The following is a 13166-nucleotide window of genomic DNA, read 5'->3' as shown; positions in this document are numbered from 1 at the left end:
TAGAGATCTTCTAAATCGGACATAATTGTGCATTTACCGGTGATGTTTAGCAAGAGTCTCTGCATGATGTTTGTAAAGTCACCTCTGTTGCAGTTCACATTTTTGCTGCAAACGTGTACCTACGTGAGCCCGTGAAGTCTGGCACTCTCTCCTGGGGTCCCAGAGGCCTCCCCTACTCCTCATGCTGAGTCCTGGAAGGCAGAGGAGGCAGAGTTGGCCTGGCGAGCTCGGCTGGCTTGGGGAATGTTTCTCATCTTAAGGGCGTCTGCATGCTGTGTGTGGCCCAGGCCCTGGGCTCTTCCTCCCACTGAAAGGTCACCAGAGTGTCCAGGGGCTTCACGCTGCCTCCTTACAGCCTGCTGAAGGACACGGCCCTGTGGGCTCTTTGCCAGATTCCAGAAGTGCTCAGAGGATATGTACCTTTAGAACTTTCTTGGCCAACCTACCAGTGTCACCAGTTAACATTCCCAAGCCATAAGATGAAGAGTCATCTGATGGAGGGAGAGAGGTCGGGAACACTGCAGTCACAGGAGAGAGGAGGGTGAAACCCTGCACTCCTGATCTGGATGATTTGCAGTCCACCCACTGGGGTAACTGACAGTGCTAATGAGATGTGAGTAACTTAGAACTTTTGGCCTGTTTTCTTCCATCAGATTGGATTTAAACCAAGTATGTTACATCATAATGTCTTTGGGGAGTAGAACTCACTCAGAAATAAGCATGTATGGATTCTTTACTGCCAATAGAGTCTTACAACACCCAAAACCTGAATTCCCAAATCTCCCGCTGACCCGGTCAAGCTTGAGAGTACTGAGCACGTCTGCAACTCGGGAAGACTGGCAGACTCAGTGCCAGGAATGCTCTTTCCACTCTCCCGTGTCCTGCCAGGCACGCGCCAGTGCTCGGTGAGGCGCTAGACCTCCAGCAACGTGTATTCCATGGGCTCACCCAGGCGGCAGGCGGGCATCCTCACCCCTGAGGACGGGGGGTACACAGTTCTGGAGTGGCTGACATAGCTGGATGCAGAGGGAAAGACCAGCCAGGGCCAGGCAGCGCTTCCCACGCAGCAGACAGATGTCCACGTCCACCAGCGGCCCTGGAATTTGAATTTGGCCAGTCGCCCTCTGGTTCCCCTGTCCCCAGGCCTGATGCTGCCAATTTTCCTTCCTGTTCTTCCTAGTGTCAGCATCCTGTGATGCAGGCGTCACACAGATGGAAAGGACAGCTTCCCCTTAGACAGCTTCTGTGCTCACACATCAGACGTTTGTGCAGGAGCATTCTAACCACTTTCCTATGTCCCGCTTATATCAAAACAAACTTGAAGTACAGTTCAGCACTGGGATGTCCCTCCTCCAAGCCCAGAGAGGGAACAGGTCACGGCGGCTTCTCACCTCCTGGAGAACGTCACCCAGGGCCAGTGCGCTGAGACTCCAGGATCTTCTCTGGAAGGCTGCTTGCTGTTGTCACATCGTGTTTAAGGAACCCCGGGATGGCCAACAGTTGTGTATTTCTTGAAGAAATCCTTAGACCAGGCCATACGTGCTCTGGCTCTGCCATGTTAAGTGCCAGGACTCTCTGTTGCCATGTGTACAGAAGCTCAGCAAAGCCAGATTCCTTTTTGGCCACCGGCTATCCTGTTATGCCAAGTTGAAAAAAAACGAGCTCCAGGGTCATGCTGTTCACCTGTGGATTGTTCTGTGGGTGACAAAGGACATCCTAGGAGAGGTCCTGGGGGAATGTGCCTCTGATGCGCCCCCTCTGTGCCACCCCCGCTGGTGTGGAGGGTCTCGTTCCCTGTGCAATGCTGTCTTCTGAGGTGACTCCACAGGGGTGCCTGGGACCTCACGACTTGGGCTCCCCAGCGGTGGTGCTCTCCTGGTGACAATGGAACTGGCCATAGGGGTTTGCATTCCAGTGGTGGGCGAGTCAGCAGCTCCCAGGGAAGACGTGGATGTGGGGTTTCAGGGAGCGTGGGCCGCGGAGCCCGAATGAGCGGCGATCCGGGCTGGGCGCAGGAACCTGGGGGATCTCTGTCGTGGGAGCAGCCGTCTGCGGGGCCGTCGCAGCTCGGCCCCTTCAGGGCACACGAGCAAGGTTGGAGGAGAAGGCAGGGCGGGAGAATCAATTTCATTTTATTGTAGAAATGGAAATTTGTGTCATGGCTTTAAAAATCTGGTTTTATGTGTGTGTTTAATGCCATTCATTTTAAATGTAGTGTCATAAATCCTTGCTTCAGAATCAAAGCTGTTTAATTACATTTCACCCATGAATAGTTATCTAATGCCAATAGAGAAGGAGTTAAAAGGAGAACTAGAGTAAATCAGAGGTTGAGATCTTTAGCACAAGCATAAAAAATCAATTTAAGATGAATTTTACTACTATAAAAATTCTTCAAATATCCTTTTAAGAGTGGGAAATGCTGGAAACACAGCTTCACATTTCAATTCCCTCAGCAACGTGGAGGGGGTCTGCTGGTGGGGACAGTGCCTGGGAGGGTCTGATCAGGCCTAACCCTTTGCCACCTGTTGACCCCAGCCCGGCCCATCCCTCACACTCTGCAGGAGAGGCCAGCTGAACTCTTGCCACAGAAGGTGCCAGGCCAAGGGGTTTGCTGGGAGGGAGGTTCGGGCCCTCTCCGCCCCTCTTACTTCCTCAGATGTGGGTCTGTGCTCGTGGGGGCATTGGCCCTGTCCACTTCGTGTCTGAGCTGCGGTGGCTCTGGGCCATCCTTGGGCCGCATGCCCTTAGCTCTGCTCCGGAGGGGCTCAGCTCACTCAGCACGCACCATTCACCCTACCTCCACGCTCCCTCTGTTCCCTGGGATCAGCATGGCAAAGCACATGGCGTATTTCTTTTAGATGTCATCCGTACACTGTTGATTCCGGCAGTAAGGAACAGAGCAAGGACAGAATGACTGGAATGTGTCTCTGAAACAGAATGATTTTTAACAGAAGTTCTTTCCATGAGCAGACCTCGCTAACGGGGAGAGAAATCAGGGCAGTGAGAAAGCGGCATCTCTATCCCCAGGGAAACTCAGAGGGGCCATCCTGTGGCCCTGCTCAGGGGCCCTCCTGTGCCTGGAGCGAGCCCGCCATCCCTCGGGCCTCTCTGTGTGCAGGCCCGGGCTGTCCAGACCACAGCCTGTTTACTCAGGGCACTGGGCAATGAAAGGCCCTGTCTGCCCGGGTTCCCTCGGGCAGGGGCCTAGCGCTGTGGCAGCATAGACAGGGCCTGCGCCTCTTCTGTCTAGTCCTGGTGTCAACAGGATCAACCGACCTTAGCAGCTCTGCGGGGTCTGAGTCTCAGGTCTGACTTCTGGTCTCACTTGTCCGTCTCTGCCTGGTCATCCTGGTGAGCTCATTTCTTCCGTCTCTATTCATTCCCGGGTTTTTTCCTTAAAGCTCTCAGGATTTATATGATTGGAAAGCCTTCTCTGACCAAAACAGTGTAAAGGGGACCCCTTCTGCATCCCACCCCAGGAAGTTCACTATTAGAAAGATCCAAGGACCTAGGCAGAGACTCTTACCCCCACCAAACACCCTGACCCAGGGGCTTAGACTCCAGCACAGGATCCTTTATAAGACCTCGCTTAAAGCCTTCTCTGTTGCCCCTGCTGTAGGATGAAGCGCACAGTGCTGGATCTGCAGTGCCTAAAAGAGCCAGAAAACCCCAACATGCCACTGCACTGTGTCCGTTTCCATCCCCAGCCCTCCGCCAACAGCAGAAGGCACCCACAGCGCTACATGGAAACAGCTGAGATGATGCAGACTGCGCACCTGTCCCGAGCTGCTCTCCATAACCTGGGGCTGTGGCCACAGCATCACCACGTTTTGTGGATGTGTGTGCTGTTGGACATGTGCCAGTTTCATAGGGAAATGGAACACCCCAGGCATTTGTTCAGGTAGAAGCTGGAGAACTTCTTCAGGCCACAGGTTTGCTGTCTCTTATTGAAAATGTGACTATCTAGGTGGAATGCAGAAGCTGCTCCCGTTGAACCTGTGCTTCTATTCTGAGACAGAAAAAGCACAAGACATTTCTGCCCACAGCATGTTTTAAGCTTGAGTAAGTTATATCATCTCGAACACAAACCCAAAAGAGGAAAGACTGTGCTTGTTTAACTGGATGCATAAGCCACTGTTATCTTTTATTTCTGTTTTAACTGTGTAAGAGAGTAAACCTTTTTAACTCTGGGGAAGCTGCGCGGTTTCTTTTTTACCTCTAGCCTTATTGGGTGCTTGGTTTGGATTTGTACAATCTTGCTGCTGACCTCCCAGGAAAAGCGAGAAGTAATTGCTGTAGAAACCACGTGAGCTCTTTGTGTGAAGGTGGGGCTTTACGAAGTTGTGACGGCATCATCTTTTCGAGGCTGCCTCAAACTCTCCACAAGCGGGGCCACCAGACCCAACAGACAGGAGGGTGAACGCCTCCAGGGGAAGCAGCCGTGAAACCATCTAAAGTGACCCTAAAACGTGCAGTTTTACACTTAAGATCAGAGGGAGGATGATAACCAGGAAGAACGAACAGGAAGATTTGAGAAAGAACCATTGGAGGACACCAGCATAAAGGTCACAGTGCTACACTGAAATGACAGATGCACGGGTGACACAAACACAGACTAGACCGGCTGGAGCGGGGACTGTACAGACAGAACGTGCACAAAGCCACGGCGGGGCATGGATGTGCCTTCCAGCGTGGGACTCGGGGTGGGGTGTGCAGTGCGGTCTCGCCACTTTGATGACATTCTGGAAAACGTGTGTGGTGATGAGTGCTGGATGGCTGCACTGCAGACGTGCCGCCCACCAGTCTTAGAAGGCGGCACACTCGCCCCCGCGTGTCATGCTGCTCTCTCAGGTTCTGTGCTTCACACTGTCACCGCAGACTTCCAGAGCCCATGTACTGGGACTTTCCTCGGGCTTCTAAAGCCTGAGCTGGAAAGAAGGGTGCAGTGACCTCCCGGCATCTTCCTGCCTCCCCTCCCAAGCCCACCTTTGTGCTGTCCTAATGCCTGTCATGCCTCTGAGCCACGGGCACCCATGAAGCAGCTACAGAGGTTCCCCGTGTGGGTGCAGTGGCGTGTGCTTTTCAGGTGTGTGGAGGCAGGGCCCAGAGGTTAATAAGCCCCTGTTGTCACTTTTGCAGGCCCACAGAGGCCCCGGCTCTTCCTGCAGCCCCCAGCAGTGTGGAGAGGATGGCAGAGCCCCTGGCACAGGGCGCAGCCTGGCTGGGTGCCTACTTCCACGAGCCCGCGGCCCTCACGGAGCTGCCCATGCCAGCCCTGCACCACCCCGTCTTCCAGCAAGGTTGGTAACTACACCGTCGCGTGGCCTTTCCCCCAGGGAAGTCGACTCAGTGACCGTCACTTAGGTCTCAGCTCTGTTTTACTGACTGTACCGACATGGTGTGTTACATCATCTAAGCATAGCGGCCTGTGGCCGGGCTCACGGACAAGAGTCCCCAGTCTCCTCCCACTCCAAGCAGTTGTGTTAGTTTTGGCACGTGGTCGCATAATTCTTGGCAAAGGCAATAAAAATGATGCATGCAGATCGACTTCTGACTCTCACTGGCTGAAAGGTTTAAATAGGAACACAACTGAATGGCAGTAAATTTTTCAATAAGCTTATTGTTAACTTAAACTATCTGCTTGCCAACAGCACAGAAAATGAGACTTGTACGTGGACAATTAGCCTCTTCCATAAACTCTTTGGTGACAGTTACATCATATCAGGGAGCAGCATTGTATCTTCCCAGATAAGTTTGAAGCTGAATTTCTCCAGCTTACCATAGTCGTAGTCTTAAGAGATGAATTGAGAATTTGTTGCTCAAATGTAGCCTGCTAAAAGGCACTTAAAGACTGTGATAAACTAAAAACATTTTAAAGCTTCTTTTTGGATCTGCTCAATATAGAAATTCATTGCAGCAACGAAAATTATTCTAGACCCATACCAGAGATTTATTTTGCAGTGATTTTTTATGAATAATCATTTTAATATAAATGAATATGTATTCATATAGAGAGGTATATGTGTTGATGTATACATACATATCCTTAGGGGAAAAAATACCCTGAGACTTTAGATATGGTGGATTTAAAGCGATCTTGAATTTGAAAATGGGATTTACTAGGTATAATGTTTTTTCTAATAGCTGCTATGATTTTCAGCAAAACAAACTTGAAAATGGAGCAGAGTTTTCAGGAGAAGCAGGAAGAGAAACTCCTGAAGGTTGGGCTAAAACCTGAGTTCACTAACAAGGTCAGACAATGGAACAGATAGAACTTTGAACCTTTCTTGTGCGTAATGAACTGAAACAGCACAGCTGTAATGAGCCAGGCCCCCGCTATCCCTGTATCGTACGGAACTTTCGCCAGAAGGTTTCTCTCAGTAGGGGCTTCAGAATTTCTAAAAGGGGGTCTCCAGGATGGGCATGTGGAGACCTGAAGTGCGTGGGCCTTTGCACTGTGCTACCCACATACGAGAAGCCCTCCATCATCCACGTCCACCAACCGGGTGCTGCCAGGGAAGGGACCAGCTGCAGCCCCCCTGGCCACCCACTTGCCCCAACCCCACCTCTTCTCAGCAGCATGAGTTGATGGCCTGACTGTTGGTGTGGGCCACCTGCTTGTTGTATGCTCCCGTGTACCAGGCTTGGGGCGGGACATGGCCATGTGGTCCAAGGAAGTCAGAGAGTGGCTTGGTGTTTAAAGTAGGGGCCTGGGAGTCTGGGAGCAGTGAACTCTTTTGTACACCGTTGTCATTGCAGATTAGCGCCCTGCCAGTAGGAGCAAGACAGAAGAACTGCCCAGCAGTCTTTCCCTCTCTATATGTCTGCCAAATAAGTAGCTGACATTTAAGGTCTCAGAACAGACAAATTATAAAACCAGGGCAGGAAGTATCTGTATAATCTTATGGAGGGATCGGTGAGGGGGACAGCGAGCCTGTAAAATCCTGAAGTTTACCTAAGGTTTGTTGTGTAACTTAATAAAAATGTAGAGGCAGAAGTTTAGAAAGCTGGCTGGCTGGTTAGCTCAGTTGGTTAGAACGCAGCTTTATAACACCAAGGTCATGAGTTCTGATCCCCATTCCAGCCAGCTGCAAAAAAAAGAAAAAGTTTAGAGAAACTCACTCGTCTGCAAGCCAGACGGTAATCCCAGCTGGCCGTACAGCTGGGTCCTGCTGGTTGGTCCCCCAGGGTCCAGAGAGTAACACATCCTTGTGCAAACCAGGCAAAGACTGCAGAAGGAGCCTCTGCAGCTACCAATGGACAGTCCAGGACAGTGTGACCAGCAGAGGAGGAGGGATACTAGAAATGATCAGAAAATCCCCAAACAGCCTCTGCAAGGGTGGAGGCGGCCAGCCTGGGACTCCTCAGCCACATCCCTAGCCCTCAAAGGCAGTTTGGACTGTCTCCATTTACCCCTGCCGTCTTGGCTCGGGGCCTATGCCAGGCCACTTCCTGGGCCTGCAGGTCATGGTGGGTCTTTGTGACCAGGAAGACATAGAAGTAGCCATTTGGTTACAGGTGGAGGCCGTGCAGCTCGCCTCAGCCCTGCCCCTCTCGGACAAGCCCTGCAGTGCAGGTGGGCACTTCTTACTGGCATGAAGTGTACTCCAGCAAGGTGTGGGGTGGGAGAGGGGACAGACTCTAGCATCCTTCCTTCTCTTGGTGTTCTAGGAACACTGAAGCCAGATGCAGACCCAGGGTACTCAACTCCAGGGGCCTTCTCCTGGGGGCTGGTGTCCCCTGGGCCAGACCCGTCTGCAGACAGTTAGTGGTTGCTGCTGGGGCTGGGATTTCCCACGCCTGAACATATGCAAGCCAGCTTTTTCTAATTTAGCCCAATCATTGACTCCTGGGCAGGGACCAGGTGTACAGATTTTACGGTTTAAAGAAGGGGGCTGGGTGGTTATCACACAATTGTTAACAGCGAGTTAATTGGCACTGCCCCCAAGTGTGGCAATGCCCCTTTCTGTGCGGCAGTAGTTGGGTTTGCTCTCTGTCCAGCTTGCACCTTGTAACGCCAGTAAAGTCAACAGTGTGGGGAAGGTCCCGCAGAGAGAAAGGCTTCCAGCATCTCAGAGCCCTCTGGAAGCTGAGGAGGGATAGAAATCAGTCTTCTTTGCAGACTTGGAGGAATGGGTCCATTTTAACATGGAATAAATGTTTCCTTGGCCAATTCCATTTTCTGTGCATTTTAACTTTTGGATATGTTTAACATACTTTAGCGAATCATTTTTTCATCATATTCTAGCTTCTGAGATTTAGACCAGGTCTGTCCGTTTCAGCCTCTTTTGAGAAATGTGATTGTAATAGTTCTTGAGGTCCAGCACGTTTACCTCTTCTTCTTAAAGCCCTGGCTTGAACGATTTCTCACCTCTCAGTGCTAGGCCTGGTCTCTTCCTCAAGCCCGAACGTGGTCTGTCCTGCTGCTGAAAGGGCCTCTCTCTCCTTCTCAGGATCTTTCTGTGAGGTGAACGAGCTGTGCTTGATTTGTTTATGTTTAAGGCTAGCCACAAAAGTATGGATGAAGTTGAACCAAACGATATTGCTATTTTTGTAGATTAAAATTTATCAAATATTGTAAATTTCATATGGTTTGACATCTTGAAGAATTTCCAAAGATTGATTAGTGACGAGTGTTCTGGGCATTTCTAGGAGGGGACGGCTCAGCTGTCTGTCCTGACCGGGAGTCTGGATGTCTGCATGGCTGCTTGCTCTAGGGCCATGACAGGTAGGATCTCTCAGTGGGAAAGGGAGACCCCGATTCTGGAAGGAAGGGTCATCATGCTGTTAAAGGAATTAAAATGGAACCTGAGCTGTTGAATGAAACGTGCCGTAATTTCTTGTCAGATTGTTTTAGTAGCAATCAAGTCATTTCCTAGAACAAAATTAGTCAAAGTTTTCTTTTTTGGTTTTTTCAGTTTGCTCTTCTGGTTTATTTATAGTGTTATGACAGTCCTTTTTCTGGTGACTCTGATCAAAACCTAGCAGTCTTGTGGCAAAAGGACGCATTTTAAGGAGGACACTTTCTCCTATAAACCTCTCCCAAAGGTCAGCTGTGTATTTATTTTGAATTCATTTTTTCCCCAGAAATACTTACTTTCATGAAGCTATTATTCTTGAAATACATCTTAATATTTCTTTCATAATTAAATATTTAAACTTCATTTCTTTTCACACTGCCTCATTTCTCTATATTTACTTATTTTTTTTAATTTAGCTTTATTTATTTTTTTTTTTTAAACACATCTTAAAGTAGCTTTAGGGGTCAGTGGTGAAAGCAGCCAGAATAAGAAAAGAAGTTGGCCAAAAGCAGTTTTTTACAGTGAGTTCAAGAAAAGCAGACCTGCAGGTAACTAAGATGGACTTTCAGGTATGGGTGTGTGTAGGGAAAATATAGGAATATTGGTCAGGACTCTCTCGGATGTTCGGAATCTTGCTGAGCATTTGATGTAAATACGTAACTGTGCACGTGTGCCCAGGTGTTCCTTGGGTATTGTCTGACTTGCACCCAGGTGTCCTGGGTTATCGGACTTGAGTATAAAGGATGAGTGGCTCTGATCCACAGCACCAGGGGGGCCATGGGGGAGGCCGCTACTGCTGCTGGAGTCTGTTGCTGCTAGGGCTGCCAGGGCCCCCAGGATGCCCCTAGAGGCCACCACCACCGCTGGATCTGAAAGCTGCTGCTGAGGAAGCTGAGGACTGAGCTCATGCCATCTGCCAACAGCTCCCAGGATCTTTCCCAATTACCTAGCTCATGGACCTGCGTGTGAGGGGTCTGGTGACCCAGCTGGACACGTGAGGGGTCTGGTGTCCCAGCCTGGCGTGTGAGGGGTTTATGAACCAATCTGTGGGCCCTAGCCGTAGCCATACAATTGGCTGTCTGCAGGATTCCAGCAGTAGCCCTAGCAATGCGGTGTATGTGGACACATTTGTCTTGTCTAAGCCCTTATCCCACAGGGCCCTCCAGCAGGCATAGCTGGACAGGCCACCGACAGCAGGGCTGCCGACCCCAGGCTGCTCCTGCCATGTGGAGGCCGGGGCTTCCCTGGGGCACCTGGGGACAGGCAGGGCTTTGCTGGGGCAGCCTGCACAATACAGCCCGATGGGTGACTGGTGGACCCCAGCTGGTCCTCCCCGTGCCTGCCCACACACGATGGCTTTCAACAGATGAGTTCTGAGTTTTCTTTTTAAAGTGACTGCAATGTTCCTTTTTAAATGAAATTTTTAACACTTTAGTAATTCCTTCGTCACAGTTATTAGCCTGTAGCTATGAAATACAGTTGCATGACAGCAGTAAAATCTGCATTTCTTAAACCTACTGACTAGAAGTGAGATTTTGCAGCTTCTATTACAGAGCCTCAGAAAGGGTCCAAGTTCTCGTGGTCGTGTGTCTCTGTTGAACCCCTCATCTCAGAAGGACCTCTAACGAAAGCCCTGCCAGAGAGTTACAGGAAAGGCCCTTTAGGGTGAATTAATTAGCTTCCCCACGATATCCTAGAAGATGGTCCCACTGGGCTTGTGCCTTCCAGTGGGGGCCATGGGGGTCCTGGGAGGCAGGCAGACGGTGATGGGGGAGGAGAGGAATGTCCCTGGGTCCTCACCGAGATGGCCCTTTAAAATTCAAATTCCATCTTGGAGAGCCAAGCCAGGGCTGATCCTCCAGCCCCGGCCCACCCTGCCGCCTCCAAGGCCAGCCACGGCTCTTTCCTGCTGGCTGTCGCTCACATCCAGGAAAGAGCCACCCCTGCCAGGCACCCCTCACCTACAGCCTGCCAGACCCTGCCAGACCCTGCCAGTGGCCTCCTAGAGAGAAGGCACTGAAGCCCTCTTCATCCACATGTCCAAGGGCCTTCAGGTGTCCGCACTAAGTCGTGATCCAGCCCAAGTTTGTCTACAAAGGTGATGCAGCTAAGAGGAGAACGTTTTCTCTCTAACCACAGTACAGGTCCGCAGCAGGAGGCAAGCTTTGTGCTTCCAGACACTTTGTCATAGATACTTCCCTGAACTTAAAACAAAAGAAGAAGAGAAGACAATAACAGCTACAACAGGAGATGGTGTACAGGTTCTGGCTGGTACTCATCGCTGTTCTCCCGTCCTCTAAACGAGGGCTTATAAAAATTGCTGACCTGCTGATACGTTACCTGGTGGAGCCGGAAGGTTTGTGAACCTCCTTCCGATGCCCGTTTATTGATTAGAACAAGCTAACAACACAGCACTCAAATTAAATGGGAAAGGAACAGCTGGTGAAAATGTGATTCTTTCGACCTTAGAGCTGCTGAGCTCCTTTTCAGGGACAGCCGATGTGGAAATCTAGGCCTAAGGCCTTCAGAGGCTAAATCCGGGAGAGGGGAAGATAAAAAGGACTTACCCACTGTTGAAAGCGGCCACAGGCCGCGGATCCAGAGCACTGGGAAGATTGTCAGACGCCTGGAATCAGCGCAGGGGGCCCCGCCCGGAACAGCCATTGTCTCTGCCTTGGAGAGTAAAGCCCGGCATGTTTCTGTGGTTTGGAATCATGACACAGGAGAGAGAGGGTGGGTGCTTCAGAGCAAAAGTTGGGAAGGAATAAGGGAAGGATCCCAGGGTGTGCAGAGTATCCTGGACATGACCGAGGAGGTAACTGACCATCGTCTTCGTCAGGGACATTTACTTACCCCCGACCCATCAGGGCTTCATCACCTCATCCCAAAGCATGCATCCCTGGTGGGACGGGAAGACAGACCCACACCACTCTTCCTCCCTCAAAGCCATGTGGACGAGGGCCGCTGATGTCCGACGGTGCCTTCCCCCAGCACGCGGGCCTTGCTTTCCTGCAACTGCCACTCATGTGCTTCCTTTCCCAGTGGCGGGAGTGCCCTGCATTGCCTCCGGGCCCCTCTCCCGGCCAAGGGGCCCAGACCACATTTGCATGTCTGCGTCACCCCAGCTCCTCTGCAGAATAGAAATGTTAGATGTTGTAGAATGCTATGTCCCACGTCTAGGGTTTCTTTGGTTTAGGGGCTCCCAGCCGCAGCAGCAAAAAGCATCATTTCAGCAGGGGTGCCCTGTAGAGCCCCTGAGGGGTGGCATCTCTCCTGGTTTGCTCTGGCCCTGTCTACCCAGGGCTGGATCCATGGATTGCCTGGCCAAGCCCCCTCAGTAACAGCTGGTGGACCTCACTCTTTGCTCCTTAACTTGACTGACCAGATAACTCTTAGCACGTTGGTGAATTTCCTGGGCCAAAGACCCTGACGCTCAGCGCATGTCTGTGCATCGTTTCTGTTTTACCGTGCCTGGCCATTGTCACCAGCACCTGTTTATTCCTTTCCTTGTGCTGCATGACAGCATCTCACACCAGGAGAGCGTGTTTAAAGTTTCAGCTATGATTAATTCAAGCAAACAGCTTTTTCAGGTTATCCTTGTGTATAGGTCTCTTCATCTGGGGGTGGGAGGGTGGAAGGGTGGGAGGTATATATTTCAGAATCTTCTAGAAATCTTATTCCTAATATTATGCCTACAAATTTCTGTACTTCTTACCCCTCCCCAAGACACCTCAAAACTTTGGGATAATCAAACACATACATCCTTTTTTGAGAATTATTCTAAAGGAATTTATTAAAATGAACCCAGCTCTTGTAAGTGCTTTTGCTGTGTACTTTACCCTGTAGTAAGTTTAACGTTCTTAATTTATTCATTATTTTTGTTTGAGACATATAATTGTGCATATTTAAGAGGTGTTTTGCTATTGCATTGACAACTTAAACAGTTTCTGGGTTACATAGTTACATGTCTGTGCGATCAGGGACTTTGCATCTAGGGAGGGTGGGAGAGCCAATGTATAATTCATCTTCTGACTTGGGAAGAGTGAACAGTACGTGCTGCACATGAACAGCACTGCTATAGCAGCATTGAAGCGCGTAAGGGAGATGCCAGAGCACCCGAACAGCCTGTCCAGAGACCCCGAGACAGAGTGCCAGCAGAGCTCCCCACACCCTCAGAGTGTGTGCAGATGCTTTTGGCCAAAAACGTGGGCTTTTTAAATAGCTCAGATGAGTGACGCTATAGAGTCTTCTGGAAATGGTGAGTAATGGACTCGGCCAGGAGAGGAGAAGAGGTTGCTTCGGACACCAACTAATTCTTCCTAATACAGACCCAGTGCTAGGATTGCTGATGGAGTTTAAACACCC

General features: G+C 50.4%; 1 protein-coding gene across 1 annotated transcript in view; it reads left to right on the top strand.

Moving 5' to 3' along the window:
• MGMT (O-6-methylguanine-DNA methyltransferase) overlaps positions 1–13166 on the top strand; it is a 283705-nt gene that overhangs the window by 223574 nt on the left and 46965 nt on the right. Inside the window, exon 3 of the mRNA XM_008575131.1 lies at positions 5140–5300. Within this exon, the coding sequence (XP_008573353.1) occupies positions 5140–5300 (161 nt within the window). The remainder of the gene's footprint in view (positions 1–5139; positions 5301–13166) is intronic.

This window comes from Galeopterus variegatus, unplaced genomic scaffold (assembly GCF_000696425.1).
Source record: "Galeopterus variegatus unplaced genomic scaffold, G_variegatus-3.0.2 Scaffold1144, whole genome shotgun sequence".
NCBI classification, from domain to species: domain Eukaryota; kingdom Metazoa; phylum Chordata; class Mammalia; order Dermoptera; family Cynocephalidae; genus Galeopterus; species Galeopterus variegatus.
This window is presented reverse-complemented; position numbering and strand designations above follow the sequence as displayed.